Source organism: Neolamprologus brichardi, chromosome 17 (assembly GCF_056152115.1).
Source record: "Neolamprologus brichardi isolate AB-2024 chromosome 17, ASM5615211v1, whole genome shotgun sequence".
In the NCBI taxonomy this organism is placed as follows: Eukaryota; Metazoa; Chordata; class Actinopteri; order Cichliformes; family Cichlidae; genus Neolamprologus; species Neolamprologus brichardi.
The window spans coordinates 24,848,291-24,866,967 of record NC_142120.1 but is presented as its reverse complement, the minus strand read 5'-3'; the positions used below and the strand labels follow the sequence as shown (position 1 = coordinate 24,866,967).

Genomic DNA, 18,677 nt, shown 5'->3' with positions numbered 1-18,677 from the left:
GTTTCTGCCTCTGACATTCCCACCATGAATCATTTAGAAGGAGCTGTTATTGTGTGGGGGCTTTGCTAGTAACGGTCAGATTTAAGGCGACACTTTAGTGGCAACCAAAAGATCCTGCAGTGACACATAGTCCACCTGGTTTGATCTTAGTGGGACCATCATTTATTCAGTGAGCCAGGCCACATCTTCAGGCTCTGTAAGGACTGTTAAAAAGGAAGCAGCAATGATGGAGTGCTGCATCAGTTAGCTTGACCTCTACACTCACCAACAGAAATGGTTGCAGACTGTAGAGTGAAAGGGAAGGAGACAAGAGATGCTCAGCCTTGAAGGAACCCCCTCAGGTGATGGAAACTGTCCAGGTGATGACTGACAGATTGAAGAGTGTATAAAACTGATATGAATTTTTAAAAAATTGTTTTTCTGTTTTTAAACATCCTTGTTTACTACATAAATATGAGGTATATATATTTTGTTTTAGCTACGATGTTTTAACAGCCCAATACAAACGGATCTATGATCCTACTTTGCTTCTGCAAAAAATGAGATTAATAATAATAATAAGCTAGAGAATGACAAGAACAATGGTGAAGGTCATTCCTTACAACAGAATGATCAAATACGTGATCATTCTATTATATATTATTGCTTTGCAGCTCATGTTCACTATATAGCCTCTCATCCAAATACACATACTCTTCTTCTCTCGTTCCTTCTTTTGTCTGATGGGTCCAGTCAGTGACTCCAGTTAATTTCTTTCATTGTTCTTCTTTTATCTTTTTGCGTTAGCTTTTCAAACGTTTAAACTGCATTTACTCCTCACATTATTACTGCTTTCTGTTGGCTATTCCTCTGAACTTGTAGACTGTCTATAGACTGCTCATTAAAAGCTTTTTAATGACACTCACCGCTGGTAGACTAATATGATGTCAGGGTTTTGCTGAGGCTCACTCCTCCTTCATACGAGGGGGGCTGACAACCAGCCACAGTTGAAACACTTTTCAAAGTCACCTCAGAGTAAAGTAACTTGCTCACAGTCAGCAAGTGCTCTGTGCTTGTCAGCTCTTCTTTTATCTCTGATAGAAGCAGGTACATTTTATCTTGGTCTTCACCCTTTTAACTGTTGGTGCTAAAATGTAACATCTTTTTATTTCATTTTATTTTCTGACTGGAGAGATATCAAGGTTATATAGGGACACTGTTGATGGTGGATTACCTGAGATAGCAAACCACACAAACACCACTAAACACAGCGGGAGTCTAATCAGATACACACCACGTAACTTGGTATTGCCTGCTTTCATCTCATAGGATGAAAGCATTCGATATCTATCCATAAAGAAACAGGGATAAAGATGAGGAGAACGATGCCGAGATGAAAAGATGAATGGGTCAAAACAAGTGTGTGATACAAGGAAATTTTAAAGAGGACTGATACAGAAAATCTGTAGATGATAGGATGAGGTGAAATCTGAAAGTATCTCTTGACAACCAGGAACAGAAATAGAATCACAAAAAAGCAAAGATGGCTGGAGACGGCCAAAGACAACGCAACACTGACAGAGCTACAGTTTGACAGGTGAGTGTCACAGTGAGCACTATTCTCACTTACACCTGTCATGGGTAAGTCAGAGGAATACGTGTGACCTTTTTAAGACTGACAAATACACACACAATCTGGGTCTGCTAATGTTTGTTCATCCTATGTGAAATGCTATTTTAGTGCTATGCTGTATTTAAAAATCAGACCTCCACAAGTGAAGGGGCGCAGCAGTGTGAGCCTCCTCTACAGACTAATGAAGGCCCAGCAACTTTACACTCAAAATGAGCAATCTTCATCCAGGACTGACTGATAAAGCAACGTTGCATCACTTTTTCTGACACAAATTGAAGGTGAGAAAAACCATCTCTAGATCACGGGACAGAAAGGATACATTTATGAGCTTACTTTTAAATTCAAGTACTGACTTGATCTGAATGGTCTGCACCTACAAGTGCAAAAAGATCTATCTATTGTTTGTAAAATTGTACATTTTACAAAAACATAATACTGGTTGATTAAGCTGAGAAACTATACTCCCTTTTGAAAACGATATGCTCCCTTTGAATGTAAAAAAAAATTGAGAGAGACATGTTTAGCAGAGATGTGTTGCATCAACTCTTCTTTGAATAGCACGCAGGGTTTGTGCGTCTGGGCCCTACAAGGGTTTTTCTTTTGCAGGAAGCCTCTAGCAGCTATAGAAAAATGCAGGGCATTTGCTTTATCGTTCATTTCTGCTTTCCGCTAACATGTAGGCTGGGTTTCATGTGGCATTTTGCTGGATCTAATCAGAGTATATCTTGTGAGCTAGCCCAGAGCTCCTACCTTAGGCTGCGGGACCGTGGTCTCATGGCGGGGGAGCGTCGTCCCTCCTCATCTGTGATGCTCTCAGAGCTGAAGTGTTTGGTAAGGAAGTGCAGCTCGTCAGGTGTGGGCTGGAAGGGCAGCTGGTGCAGCTTCTCCTGGGATGAACAGGAGGACTGTGAGAGGAGGAGCACAAACGGAGTATAGATTACAACCAGCACTGAAGCTACAGTGAGGAGTTAGGCCGGAGCTAAACTGGGATTAGAAGAACTCTGGGTTGAGTTTGTCTTTGGAGTAAAGTTTAGTCCCCTTCTCATTAGAGGAGAAAGGGACAGGAAAAGCAGATTACTCCAAGCTGGAAATGCCTGTAAGGTTTGAAGGGAGCTAAGCTAGGATTATACTAAAGGCTAAAACTATTTTATTTGCTTGGATGATGTATTTTTTAAAAGTTAAAGTGCTCTAAATGGAAATTGGCGCAAGGAAATTCTAGCATTATCTCTAGCCGGAACAATTTGTGGTAGTCCGTCCTTGCAGGAATTCCAGGTGTTAAGGCTCGTTTCTACACAGAACAACAGAGTGGAAAGACTGAAGAATGAAGTGCTTGGCATATCTGTAATCAAATTATAATGTATGTAGTTTTGCAATTACACTACTGGAAAGGTTTTCCAAACAAGTTTAAGCTGAACTTCAGTGAATGTGAGTTTCTAAAGCTGACAAGTGAAAAGTCCCCAGTTTGATTTCAGTAGGAGGCACGAATCCTTTTGGGGTTGTGACAGAAAGGGCATACAGCATAAAAAAAACCCCACCAGTTAGGGTGAAATTCACACAACAAAGATCTTATTTGTCCGAATAAGATAAAAGGGAAGGGGGGCTTGGTTCTCTCTTAATACAATGATTGTGTTAGTCTGGATGCTCAAGTTCACGGCTTCTCAGACAACTTAGCCAGCCTGCTGCCTTTGATGCACAGCAAGTCTCATTTTAAAGGCAGGAGCCACAGAGGAAGTGTGCAATTTTAAAAAGGGGAGATGAAAGAACAGCAGAAGGTAAAGGACAAGGAGGAGAATAAGACCAAGTGGGACATTTGACATGTCTCTAAGAGTGAGGGAAAGAAAAAGAGTAGGACGCAGAAGTACAGAGTAAGGTATCAGAATGAAGGAATCAGCAGTGGAGGCTATGGCAGTTTTGCAGCTTTGTAGTGAGTGAAATAAAGTATGTGTTTCTAGTTTTCGTGGATGAGTCTATAGATCACTACAACAGACATACAAATACATGCATAGACAGAGTATAGTGAATTTATTTACCGAGACAGTGGAACTGGGAGTGTTGGTGCCATATCCAGAGGAAGGCAATGAAGCGAGAGACCAGCGTCTGCCATCCGTCCTTAAAAACAAAGAGCGAACATTAAAGAAAATGAATGAAGACATCAGCACTCAATGATCATTTTCAGTGAAATACCACATATTCTCCACAGCCAGAATAACAAGATCACATACAGTGGAAAAGTATTACAGTAGGTGGAAGAAAAGGTGAAGCGGAAAGATAGCATGGAACCTAATGTGTACAAAAAGCATCCACTGAGACTTTGCACACGTAAAGAGAAGCACCACGGAGTTCACAGACTCGACAGCTCATCCTGTTTCTTTACTTCACAAATACCTTCTGGTTATCAAACATTAGCCAGCTTTTTGTCACTTTCAGTAAATATTCATCCTAACAAACCTGAAGTGCCTCCTTACCCCTTCTGTGTCTCAGCTCCAAATCCAATTAAACGTGTCCGACTCGCAAGTATTTCATTTCTTTTTGTTTTACACTTTTGGCTAAAACAAGTGAAACTTCTTCTGGAGATTTTTGAAGAAATTTATAAAAAGATCATAAAAGCACTTATTTAAATATCTAAAAAATGATTTGTTTTTCCTCTAAAAAAACAAAACCCTGTGGTGTTCATTATGATATTTGTTTATGGATGTAATTCTCTCTTTTGTTTTTTTTTTTTCTCTCTATTGCCTATGTATTCTGGGGGGGGGGTCTTCATTTTTCTCGTGTTACCTTGTCTGTCTACATATTCCTGTTGTCTCTGGACAGTCCCTCATTCAATTTAGTTCCACTTTTATTTTGAAGGTTAGTTCCTCTTGTGCTTTTCTTTGTTATTCCTTCCTTCTTCCGCCTCCCCCCCCCCAACTTGTGTCTGATTGACTTCACTCCTTATTACCCTTCTTCTTCAAAAGGAACACTCCTGGTCTTGCTATTTAGGATGTTTGAATTCCTAAAACACAGGTGGTGAACAGAGGAGAGAGTACAGGAGAGGCTCGCCTGAAGAGCCATAACTGAAAATGGATTTCCCCTGCGGAAGTGTTTTGTGAGAACAAATGAGAATGTTTGAGTATTCACCAATAGAAAAAAAAACAAGAGGATGCTTTCTCATGTCATTCTTATCTCTGCTTATTAAAAAAAAGCAGAGATAAATGTCTGTGTGTGTGTGTGTGTGCTGAGTCATGCAGGACAGAGGCAGGAAGAGGCAGGCGGAAAAGTCAGAGGTCAGAATGGAGACATTACCTGTCAGCCCTGTGTCCATGGCTGTGAAGAAGACAAGACAATGGTTTTCTTTTTATTTATTTATTTATTTTTATTGCTGTCACACAGACTGAAAAATAGATGCAAATTGCCTCAGTTGGTTTTCCAAACAAAACATATCTGATAAAGAAAAAAGTTTAACTGCTGATACTGTTGGCAGTGCAGAGTGGCGCAGCTTTTGTTGCAAGCCATATGTATTTTTTATTTTATGACAACAAGCACAATTATTTTCATGCAAAGCCAAATGAAAAAGCATTTCAAAAAATACATTTAAATGAAAGTGTTTCTGGTAAAATAAGGCTTTTATGTGAGTAGGAACAGTAGGCCCGTCATATCAGACTCCACCACACGGTGTCCCTCTCACCCCACAGTGTGCTGAGCAGCGGCAGCTCTGAGGTCACTGGCTGGACAGAGAGGGATTTCCAATTCAAATCAGCACTAATGCTCCTTTTCGCTGCTGCACCTCACACGCACAGTGTCTCAGTGTTTGATGACGTCGTCGTGCAAACAGCCTGCCTGTTCGGCTCAGTCCTCTAATGGAGAGTCTCAGTTCAATCAAATAGATTCCAACCCCCCCACCACAGCTAGGGATCATGGTGTCTCACAATAGTTCCCGGAAGTTAGCAACATACGCTAGCCACGGCACAGATATGGGAGCACAGATCTTTTAAAGATAAGATATGTAAAATAGTATTTACAAATTTGCCTCCTCATCAGCTCACACACTCATTTACATCAGCAGCTGCTCAGCTCTCATAGGGCTCTCATAGGTCACTGAGTTGTTTAACACTGTTTCAAAGATACGGACACTAATCTATTTGGGCTCAACATCTGCAATCTATTACTTTATTTCTATTTTTTTTCCTGATGTACTGTATAACTTAAAACTGAAAAGAACTGGTAAGAGCTAATGATCACTAATACAATCAGTTTGTTTATTGAGGACAACAATGCTTCTGTGTTTTTTACATGTGTGACTGCGAACACAAACATCCTTAGCACATAAATGGAAGTCTTACCTGCGAGCAGGAACAAAGGAGAAGTGTGCAGCTGTGTTGGGAGAGAAGTTGCGAGGACTGTCCAGTGGGCTGGTCCCTGAAAGATGGAGAGAAGTAAAGGAATAAGCAGGAATGACAGTAAGACAGACAGAAAACAGAAAACCTACATCTGTGTTCACATGATGAGTTCTTTCTTTAACACAGTGAACACTTTTGTGGCAGCTAATTCAGGGAGAATCACAGGGAATGAAAATCATATCTGATTACCTCACTTCATGGCTGATGAGAAGTTAATTAACTGATCGGGATGTGTTTTGTTAACGTGTGCCATTTTACTAATAAAAGACAATGTGTGAAGTCTTAATATGCAAATGCTATGCAAATAGGTAAGAATTTTTATTTTTTTTGTCATCTCTGGACTTGTCATCTCATGTCATTGTTGCTCAGCAACTTGGTGCTACTATTGTTTATATCAGGGATCAGCGCATCATGTTGATGCCAGTGAGCATGCCAACCAACCATGATCATGGAAAAGAAGATGCAAAGATGCAGAAGAGGAAAAGGGGATGTCTGCAAACGCACAACTGGCAACTGAGACTGATGATAAAGACGTGAGATGTCTTTTTTAAGTGGAGTTCAAGGAAATAAAAATCCAAGACAAAATAATAAGGAAAGAGGCAGAGGGACATTGTTCTTTTATTACCAAGTATTACTACTCTGATCAAAGCCCAAGTAACGGCTTCCAGTAATGATATCATTATATCAATAATAAAACATAGCAAAGCTATGTGCTTACTCAAGACAGTAATCTCAAATACAAAATAATATCTGTGCATCAGAAAAAAGAAAACTTTGTCTTTACCAAAAGCTAGTTAACTTCCTTTTACTTTACCCTCTTAGCTCATTACCTACTGACTAGTAAGACGCATTAGAGGTAAATCCAGTACCTGTGTCAGAGATTTGTTCTATGCCAGGACTAATATTTTTCACCTTATAGATACTTTGCTTGAGCAGTATTACTACAAAACACTGCAAACATTTCCATCCCAACCCAAACCAAATACTCGGACTATAATATACTATTATATTTTTATAAATGTCTTCTTCTGTACAGGGTCTAACCAGAAACCTACTCTCGATGACATCACCAAGTTATTTTTGACCAGAATATTTCCTTTGACGCAAACATTAAATAAACATGCCTTCTTTCATCTGTGCAGTATTGTTCATACTGGGGTTCTTAAAACTTTACAGAATGAATTATTTGTGCTACAAGACATCTTCCTGCTGCATTTACCAACCTGAAAATATGAATGACAAGATAAAAAGGCCCTCATTGTGAAAGCAGAGCATGCGTTAAGTGTTCTGCTCATTCATTTGTTTTCCTTTATTCTCCATCACTTTAAATTTCTGACCTTGAACAAGACAAGAGCAAAATGAGAATCCGAATGTAAGATGTATGAAGAGAAGAAACGTGGGCAATATGCAGAAAATAAATTGGAAAAATAAATAAATAAACAGGGGAAGTGGCTGTAATAGAAGACAGAGAGGAATGAAGATGGGCTCTCTCACAACCTGATTGAGTGTCTCATTAAGTGAACGAGCACACAGGGGAAAGTAAAAGGTAAAGAGCTTGAAGGAATGACTAGTCTGTCTTCTTGAATCACACAGAAAAGTGGAGTTAAAAATTTAGATTAAGATAAAGTAGGTGAAGCACCTGCTTTTTACATTTACTATTACACTGCTGAAAATATACAAAGATAAATGAATGCAGTTCAGTTAACTCCTTTTATATCACTTAGACTGATACATCATATAATGATTGTGGCAATCAGTGAGTTAATTACTCTGAACTGGATAAAGGGGAAGAAAAAACAGCTTCCCCAAACAAAATCATGTGTAAGTAGCTAAACAATAACTTAGTTTGAGAAACTGGGGACACAAACACTCAATTTCTGCTTCAACTTCAACACAGAAGGGAAACATTTCTCTTCGCTGAACACCAAATATCTCCAGAACAGCTTGAATTGACTGTGAAGCTCATAATGCAGCCATTGCCACAGAAGCCACAGATGATCCTCTGTTTAATAAAGCTGACATTTTTTAATTAAATATGCTGACATATCCGAGCAAAAGCAGTGGAATGGATATTCACGGTCAGTATCTGCAGGGAGAAACGGCACTCTGATAATAATTCAGCAGAATGAGGCTGAAGGAAGAAAGGGCGAACACAGATGAATAGCAGAGGAAAGGCTGCCAGCCTCAAAAACAGGAGGAGAGATTAAGTAGTCGGACATTTCCACATCAATTATGCAGTTTTCTCCACAGCATGTCTGGACAGAGCAGAAACTCAAATATTAATGCGAGCATTTGCTTGCCGTCAGATGGGAACCTCTGTCTGTCTAGTTGGCTGTGCGGAACATGTATGCACATATTGGAGGGAACAGGTAGGTTATTAGTCAGACAGATTGCTTGTTAGTGTACATCTTACTTGTGTCAAATGTCTTATACATGATGTAGTATGGCTGCAAGGATGCTGCTGAAGTTGCATTTAAAAGGACATGGAGTTGTCCCTGGAGCTGTTAGCAGGCTCACCCACTGCACCGATCCTCCCTGTTCATATTTTATACTATACTTAGAACTGTGTGTGCATATGTGCGTGGACATTATTTAAGATCCATCTCTCTCAGCAAAGAGAAATCAGACACATCAGCGATGGGTCAACTGGTGTGTTTGTGTTTAGAAAGGATGGTTAGGTCTCCTCAGACGTTTTTGCACGAGAATGTGTTTGTGCTCATAGGTTGATGACAAGAGTACCGGATGCAAGCACAGGACACGCAGTCATGTGTTTCACCACAAAAGAAAGTCACTTTAATCCTTTTTTTAATCACCAAAGACCAAACAGATTGTCATGAAACATAAAAACTAGACATTCCTTCGGCAGTATTTGCTCTCCCAGCCTGTGGTATCCTCTTTTATGGGGAAGACACTCACAGCACCTGCAGGTTTTTGCCAAATAATATATTGATATGTATTTAATACTCGTGTGTATTAACACCTTCACAATTATAAGTCCATGAGCTAATGGACTTACTGACATATAATGTATGTTCAACACAACATGCAAATCATGAGTGCTGAGTCGATGGCTCGCAGGTATTTTGGACTGAAATCTCCACAAAACAGAGATTAGAGCCGACTTGAAAACTCAAACAGACCTGATCTAAGATCACGTCTATGCTTTGTGGATCTCGCATGTGTGTCTTTATATGTACTGCAGTAAAGTGAAATAGCAGCAATGTGTCCATCTATTGATCGTGCAGTCTCAACTGACACCACAGTCAGTTATAATTTTGCCACAATCAAATAGATTCCAAAGAAAAATCACTATGGAATCTATGAAAAAACACCGTGGCATGAATTTTGCACCTGAATAAGAAAAAGTGAAGTGAAATGTAAATTATAACTGAGTGCATGTAGTAAGAAGTCTCATCACACCATATATAGAAGCTACTTTGCTGTCACATTTTTAGGTTTCCTGCAGCAAACTGCAGTGACAGTGACCTACTTTAGCAAAAACCAAGACGTATGCTTTCATATCAGATACATGCAAATGTGATATCTTCTCTGTGGCTCTTCATTTTCACTTGCCTGCTCCCTCTCCAGTGAAGACGAGGTGGGGAAATCAAAATAATTGGGGAAGGGGTAAAAAGAAATGTGCAATACATGCATATGTATGTATAAATATATTTAGCCTTGAGTCTGTGACATGAAACTGAACAAAAGAAAAGCCATCTTTCTTGCAGTCCTTCATTACAATTGCAAAAATGAGCAGTGGTTTGACAGTATTCATCTCGTCTCAGAGCGTATAGCTGCCAATCACAAGCTGACCTTTACCAAATAGCAGCTTTCTGTGAGCCAGGAGAGCGGAAACTACAGGCTGGTGAAGTGAAACAAATAGAAAAGATGGAGATATTCTGTGTGAGTAAATGGGGGAGAAGAGAAGAGAAAATGAAGCTTGATGTTAAAACATTACAAAAATATCAAGAGAGGAGAAAAAGAAATCATGAGAGAGGCAACAAGGGATTCATGCAGACCTCCAACATTTAATAAGTCCTTTTTTTTTTTGGAGAGGATTGGTGCTCATCAGACCCTCAGGATATTAGACTGAAGAATTTCCATCTGATTAGCAGCAAATGGCTTGGTGATTGAAACTATGATGAAATTCAGGATTATGGCAAGAGCGAGAGACTGAGAAGGGGGAAAAGGGAACGAAAGGACAAGGCTTAACCTCCAGTGGTTCATATTAATCAGTTCGTGTCTACAATGAGATATCACAGCCTGGATTAGACAGTTACAGTGGAAGTGTGGAGCTGTGTTCACACGTGATATGACACCAAAATTTACATTATTCAAGTAAACAGATTCAAACTAAACAAAGTGTAACAGGACAGAAAATGAAAAACAGCATCTTTAATTAGTGCTGTTTAATTAGAGGTATTTAATTCCTGTGCAGGGTCTAGGACACATAGACAGCACTGCAGGACTAGTGGCACAGTTACCATGGCAATGCAGCAGCTGGAAGATGTAAATGGAGAGAGAGGAGGAAGGGAAGATAGAAGAATGGAGCAAAAGAGGTGTACAGTATTAGTAACAGCAAACCACACTGTGAATACAAACAGGCAACCACAGATCACTTCTATGCTCCGCAGATGCCCCGTAGGACATCTATCCAGTCAGATATGAAACTATGATATGAAATCATCATGTCAAATAAGTAATGTATGATGGTGAATTAGATGTTTCTTTTTTTATCCTCTCAATGAGCTGCCTAAAACAGTTTAAACCCCCTCTCAAAAACAAAAACAACATGTCTTTTATTTCCAGCCCTTTCCATTGTCTTTTGCTAACTTCAGCCATCACAGTATTGTTCCTGTGTCATTTCACAACATAATGAAATACAGGAAAATCAGTGCTTCAGCATACAAGTAGAATCTGTGCACCTTTCAGTCAGAACAGAAACCATACACTAACCACAGGACTACAACCTATAGATATTCAGCTGATATTCAGGGAAGACAGCAATTGACTTTATGGTGAACAGCAGTTCTTGTATAAATGATCATTCACTGACACCAATGTTGCCAGTCACACAATAGACTGGTGGCCAAAATAAAACAGTGCTTGTGCTATGCTGTGGGGAGTGGAGGATGACAAAGCTCCCATCAGTAGCAAAGGCTACTGCTTGGCTCTAAGCCTGTGTTTCATAGTTCATGAGTAGTTTATAAAATCAGTATCAGGATATCAATATTTAAATATATATTTTGGTGGCTTCAGAAAATGGTTTGAGATCAATTTCTGAGAAAGAATGTTACAAGAGTAAAAATGAACTTTACATTTACAAAGTGGCTTTTAAACTTCATTTGACTGACTGACCAAACAATACTTGTTTAAACAGTATAAACCAGCACTGTGCAGTAAAAACTCTTTAACTGAGCTGGATTTAGCTTATTCGCAAAATTTATTTGCACTAAATTTTAAAACGCTATTAAAATTTAAATTGTTGCAGGTTTTGTTGCTGTTTGTTATTTAACTTTTTTGGAATTTAAGTTTATTTTACAGTGTTAAGAAAACTTTTTCCCATATTGTCCAAAATGTTGTTATTGCCAATATAATTTTGAGGCCAAAGAAACACTACTACCACTATCGGGTGAGGGCAAACACAACATCGTAATGAGTGTTTCTCTGTGTCACACAGCCTCTCCTTAATATTCTCTCCTCAATATTTTACCATCTTTCCATCTTTCATATTCATTCAGCTCTCGCTCTCTCTCCTCCCATTCAGTTACTGCCACCAATATTCCTTTTCCATTCTGCCGTTTCAGTCTATATTTTGATTCCTTCGCTCAGTCCCCTTCAGGCACAATCAATCATAGTTTTTCTTTTTTTCCATCTCTTTTCCATCTATACATTCGAAGGGTGGAGGAGAGGATGGGTGGGTGTGTGAGTTGGTGGGTTTGTGCGCTTGTCTTCCTGTCAGATGTGTTCAGAAGACATTTTGTTAGCACACATTTCATCTAATCATTTGGTGTGTGTGCACACAGCTTCTAATATCAGCACACACACTTTTTCATAGCGAATGTACGTATGATGGCATGGTGGGTGGAATCCTTTTGAAGTGACTCTTGCCTGCTTCTTCTCAGGAGTATTTCAAGAGTATTTTATAAGGGTGAAATAAACATTTTTTTCTATAAATATGTCAGTTTGTCAAAGATCAAGGCAACATCTCATCTTGATGTATTTCCTGCTGCAAGATCAGCTTAAAGTTATAGACACTGATCTTACACAGGGAGACAAAAAAATGCAATACCACTTTGCCAAATTTGACAAAGTGGAAGCAGCTTCCCAATGATTTTATGTGCTCTAGCACATTACAAAAGGCTAAAGCACATAAAATCATTGGGAAGCTGCTTCCACTTCATCAAATTTGGCAAATCTAAGTCACCCAGCAAATCAGTGGTTATGCAAAATTATTGTCAAGGTGCTTGACTTCTTTTTATCTGATGAGATTAAGCAATCAAAATTCTGTCAAGAAACTACTGCTAATTGTGCCAGAGTGCCCTCAGATTATACAGTCCAGAAAATTTATACACTATCCAAAAAAATAATAATTCACCCATATTGGGGACTCCCCTGTTGTCCAAAAACAGTTGGGACATGGATTCAAGATCTTTAGGGAGTTGTTGGATGGGTTTGGAGAACTGGATGCTGACACGTTATTCTCTGTGTTATGTGGATTTCAGAGCGAGTGGATCTCACAGAGGCTCAGTCAGATTATGAAGTAAGGTGTCTGGAGACTGTGCCACTTCAGACTCTTTTCTTTGTAACCTGAAAATAGCAAAGAACAGCGAAGGTGTGGTGCGACGTACTATCCTTCTGTTATCAGCAACTGCTCTTCCTATGAGAGTTGTGCCTCGTCTTCAGCAGTGTGTTCGTGGGAGTAACAGTAAGTGACATTCGCATGAATGCCTTCGACCCGAGGTTTCCCAGAAGAACATTGTATTGCAAACAAAATAATCACCTGCATGCTCAGCATATATGCATGTTTCAATGATTTTTAAAGCTATACAAATATTGCAGGAATGCATACGAATTCAAGCCAATCAGCAAAGACAACCATCAGTCTGTCTTCTGTCTAGCATTACTGTAACGATATCTTGATGATGTCAGTTTTAAAAGTGTGAAAATCTAAGTAATTAATTGGTAACAATCTATACAATAATTAAGATGAAGTAAATATTTCATCTTAATTATAGTAACATGGTGTTAAATTACAAATAATAATATTTACTAATCAATAATAATGGCAACATTTATTTAAGGAGTAGGTTTGTTTAACAAAAAATACTTATTTTCTAAATATGTTTCATATTATACAGATAAGAGAAAATTACTTTAAAATCGGAGAACATTTTGCTAATATTATTTGTTTATTATTTACAAAGATTACATTTTTAAATAAAACTTTCTTTACTTACCCAGGCATTTAAATGCTTTTGTTAAAACCATGAAGCAATTTTACAATAAACAAAATAAACAACAAGTAATTTTAATTAGTAACCAATGGAGGAACATTATAAGTACTAAATATTCAACAGCAACAAACTATTACCTAAGCATCGTTATAAAAAAACAATGGTTATTAATAAGTGTTAAAAATAAAAGTCTGTCTGCGGCAGCTGACCGTATGTCAGCCTGTGCATTCATTCACACAATCAAAAATCTCACTGTGCGATCTCAGTGTGCTACCGGAGCTGTTAATTGAGCTTCGTTGGTGTGTGATTGTAAACAACACGACTCCATGTAATGCAATTTGTCTGCTGTTACTACACAGTTTTTAGCAGAACAACAGCATTTGAGCAGAGTCAACGTTTCCAATAAAACAACACCTAAATTATCACCTTTTCATCATAATTTATTCAGCAACTCTTGCTATGCTACCAGTAAGAGTGGATTTGGACTGAAACTGGTACTATGGATACTGATGATATTACAGTATTGAGTATATCAGGTCTATAGTTTGAAACATCAAAGGCAGTTTATATAAAGGAGTGTGTGTTACCTGTGTGTCCATGCAGAGGTGAGTGTGGTCGTGGCAAGGTGGGTGAAGTGCTGGACGTGACAATCAGGCTCTTCCTGTTGCTTGCCCGACAACTGAGAACAAAAACAAAGGCAATTTAGTGACTTCAGCTTAATCTAAGTTCAAATTTGAAACAAATAAAATCAGGGTAATTAACTCTTTACATAAGTACAAGGATTTCATAGAACATTCAATGAAGGACACAGATTCCTGGCATGGAATTTGCTTCTATAAATGTTCCTTGGGATTTCATAGCCACAATCACCAGTCACAGACATTATTAAAGCAAATCATAACCTCACACACTGTTATGAATGTTAAGTTAGTCATTTGTTCTTGTTTAAAAATGGCAAAAGACCCTCTGCACATCTGCGCCAATAACAGCAGGTGTCCACTTTATCGTCAGATGGCCTACGTATGTGGAGCTTTCATGCGTGCACTGCCAGGTTACAGTTTCAGTGAGGCAAGAAGTTCAGCAAAGACTCTAGCCTTCACACTGCAGGACAGTGAGGACACACAAATACATCAGACTATCACAGCTGTGATCACACACAACCAGAAGTAACCACAACTGATGAAAATGGCAGAACAATTGTGTCCAATTTAATCCAAACCACCTATATGCAATACCACGGTGGTATTGACAATACAAACAAAATACAAAAAACTACACAATCTCGAAGGAACGTGAGTCTGAAAGTAGAATTCAGATGGGTGATGTAGAATTTCAGTGCATACACACCACAGATTGGTCAGTTAGAAGAGAAAGAGAACTTCCAGTGGGAAGATGGTGGTGAATGGAGCAGACTTCATTGGACATGTAGATGAAGAGAACAGGGGTGGTGAGGAGGTGTTCGATAGTTGTTAAGGAGAGGAATGCAGAATGCCAGATGGTAATGGAATTTGGGAAAAGGACTGAAATGGAAGTCATGAACTAGGGGTGGGCGATATATTGACTATACTCGATGTATCGCAAGTTTTTCCACTTACGATGGTACAAATGGCTTTATCGTAACTATCGAGTATAAATTATCATGGCAATATTAAGCTGTCTGCATGTAATTCACTGTGAGGTTTTTCCCCCCCACACGCTGGCAAATGCATCATTAATCCCCTCCGTCTCAAGCACAAAAGTTTCTACCCGCGCTGAGCATGTATGTTTATATATTACCTGATAGGGAAAAATATTGCATTGAATAAACCAGCTGTGATACATATATATTGTAATATATATTGAATGGTTGATTTGAATGAGTATACCACTGCAATTTTAGGCACTATATGGTTAAATATAACATTTGTTTTTGGAGGTTATTTAAACATATCACAACATATATCGTGTATCGTGATATAGCCACAAAATATTGCGATATCGGATTTTCCTCATATCACAAAGCCCTATTGTGAACATGTACTTTAAGAAGAAGGAGGAATATAGAGAGATCTATAAGAGTAAAGGCGCACCTCACTCTTATAGACTCTTATAGAGTGAGGTGCGCTCAGCTGAATTACATCTTGTGCAGAAGATGTAGTTTTAACATAATAAGAGACTGAAAGGTTTGGGCTGGGAAAAACAAATAGGCATCGTTAGATGGTACTCTGTAGGAGACCTCAGCTCCCCTTTGGGCTAAGATGCTCATACGGATGTGTACATACTGCTGTACCAAAGACACTCGTCGAGGAAAGAGCAATCTGCTTTAAAGCTGTGACATCTGTCCCTAGACAGAAGGAGAAGAGGAGGAAATGAGGGGGCAGTCTTCACAGCTAACACCTCCAACACAAGCTCACAAGATTATTCGACTTTGTTGTTTACTCTGAAGCTCCGAGCCAAGTGTGCCTGTAATGACTTGAGGAAGGGCTAGCTTCGCTCAGGGGAAATTACAGATGGAAGAGGATGCTGTGATGTGGCATCCAGGTACGCTGATATGATAACTTTCTAAAGTGACACATTTGCTCAGCAGCCACCTCTCACATTCAGACAACACTAGCTGAGAACAATGCACGAGAAGGCAGATGCCAATGTTGTTTTTAATGAAAATGCAGACATAGTGACTATATTTTAAAAAGGAGCATTACACCTATTCTGTCATGCTGTAAGAGTGACAGAGAACCAAAAGCTGCATGCTGTGTGTTGACACAAGATGCTGCACAATGACTGCTAAACAGTATAAAAGCTAACAAAGCACAGGAAGCTGTGATAGGCACCCAATATTATGAAAACAGGTGAGTGAACAAGGGGGAGGACAAGACTGACTGAGGGAATTAACTGGGAAGAGGAAATATATGGGAAACATGTGAAAATCTCCACATGTGAGAACAACTAGACAAACGTTAAGTAAAAACCAGGAAAAAAAAAAAAACAAGAGAAAATTCACAGTCAAACCAAAATGGAGACGAGAGACCTGGACTACAAAGCAAGATGTTTTTTATCCGGGTAACGTCATGGTCAATCCCATTTTGTCTACAATGAAGGTGGCTCACTTCTTGCTGGAGTATATTGTTTTGGTAGTTTTTGCTGCAAACCTAACCTGCTCAGGTTATTTTCCAGGTTAGGGAGCAATTGGTGCAAAATCAACACCTACTGACCAATTAACTTTATGGAAAACAGCAGTCACTGTTACTGGAAGATTTGTAGGAGTGTAATTCAGAGTGTAATTCAACACTGTAATGTCTTTGCATTTGCCTGATGAACATCAGTAAAAAGTAGAGATTCTATGACACAATTTTATTCCTTGATTTTTATTTGTGTTGCCTGAAAATCTACAAAATGTTTATTTTTTTTTGAGCCTTGATATACCCTTCTGAGAACCAGCCTATTCATTTCTGTCCTGTGTAATGGACATTTGTTTTTGGTCAATATCTTTTGACTTATTTGAGCTACCCTACTAAGTCCTGATGTGCTTAATAGAGGACATTCTGGTTTCCATTGATATCTCATGAGTCTGGGTATTCTGTTTTAGTGCCAAAGTGGACGGAAATTGAAGAAATGTTCAATGGGAAGATTTTTTTTCCTCGGTTCTCAGAAGATATGGTCCTCAAACAGTACACCTATACTGCGCTTACAGATCTTCATTTTAAATTTGCATGTAGACTAAGTATAACTTTGAATTCTGATGATCTACTCTGACCACCAAGTACTACCAGGGCTGCAGCTGAAAGAGCAAAAAACAAAATGATTTTCTATTTTAAATATAAACTTAATGAAATGCTTGATTTTAATCCATCAGATTCTCTCGTGTCTCAATTTGGTGACGTAGTTGTAGTCAGATGTCCCACACCTTTCATGTGAACGTGCAGAGAAACCCAGAGTTAACTTAGCGAGTTGATAAGCAGCTTTGTGTGACTGCTTATCTTGATTTCCAATGTTCAGTGAATCCAGATAACAGAAAGACAGCTGGGGTATGTTGAACTCTGCTCACACTAAACCTGATAACAGACGCAGAAGGACAGGCACCAACAGAAAGAGGAACAGACGAGGCAACACTGAGGAAACTAAAACAACTAAACATGAAGACATGAACCAAAACTAAAATGAAAAATGAAAATTAAAAAATGATACAACGCTGTAATATCGCAAATACTTAAAATTACAAGACACATAATGAAATCTAAAGCAAAACTCGACAAGAATCAGTTGCAGACACTGACAGTGTAGTTATACTGGTTCTACTTCTTCTACAAGGACTGGGATGCATGTGCAGTTGGCCCGTCGTAATGTAGTTTCTCAATGGCCAAGTCCAAAAAGCAGACTAACAACAAAAACAAAAAGGTATCCTTGAGCTCGCTTTCTGATGATTGGGACCCGAGTGGAGCCTAGCCGAATTGTGAACATGGAAAGCATCATGAAGGCTGTAAAGGATCTCCATACTGCAGGATAACTAATTACCCACACACAAGACCAACAAAATTATGATTTATGTCATTTACTACTATTCTCTCCCTATGCAGCTGACGCAGGTTTATGTCAATCTATACAGCAGCCTGTTGAACTGCATCTCTCTGAATGGAACCTATTTCAAAACTATGCGTGTGTCAGATTATGACGAAACTGTCTTTTACTTTTCTTTTTGTTCTGAAACTTTAGCAGTGGATAAAAACAGAGGTTCGTTAGTAAAATGTTAAAAACTATCAAAGTTATTTCGTAAACTTTAAGGTTCTTGATCATGACAGAGCTCGTATATTGAAACATTATTATTGATTATTGACTCATTAACAGCATCAAAGTTAAAAGCAGATTTTTTTTTTTAAAAAAAGTTTTAACTATAAATTTACCCTTTATAGTTGAAACAGAATGGTTGGCATTTGTTCATCTTTGATTGAGTACAAATCAAGCAATCTTGTCTTATGTCTGTACAGAAGACAAATGCTAAGTACTTCCTTTCAGTCCTGCTGTGTGTATATTATTCTAAATTGTAGGAAAATGTCTTTAGAGAACAAATGGACAGACAAATTGGGACTCTCCTGGCAAATTGTCTCGATGCCAGCAGGTGTCGGCACAGCAACAGCATGTGTGTGCTGTGTTAATTGGCCCATCACATCTGCTGGCTGTAATTATGCAGTTGTGTAGTGCAGTGTTTTTGACAGGCTAAACACGCCTGAATGATCACACAACACACATTTTTCCACA

General features: G+C 38.8%; 1 protein-coding gene across 7 annotated transcripts in view; it reads right to left on the bottom strand.

The window, feature by feature from the left end:
- The window catches only part of mast2 (microtubule associated serine/threonine kinase 2), a 142,677-nt gene that overhangs the window by 32,351 nt on the left and 91,649 nt on the right, over positions 1 to 18,677 (bottom strand). For 6 of the 7 annotated variants that reach the window (XM_006803612.3, XM_035913285.2, XM_006803616.3 and 3 more), the window contains 5 exons: positions 14,033 to 14,124; positions 5,932 to 6,007; positions 4,895 to 4,915; positions 3,643 to 3,721; positions 2,363 to 2,517 (listed from right to left, as the gene is read on the bottom strand). In XM_006803612.3, the coding sequence (XP_006803675.2) occupies positions 2,363 to 2,517; positions 3,643 to 3,721; positions 4,895 to 4,915; positions 5,932 to 6,007; positions 14,033 to 14,124 (423 nt within the window). The remainder of the gene's footprint in view (positions 1 to 2,362; positions 2,518 to 3,642; positions 3,722 to 4,894; positions 4,916 to 5,931; positions 6,008 to 14,032; positions 14,125 to 18,677) is intronic. The other variant, XM_006803613.3, reaches the window with a different exon arrangement.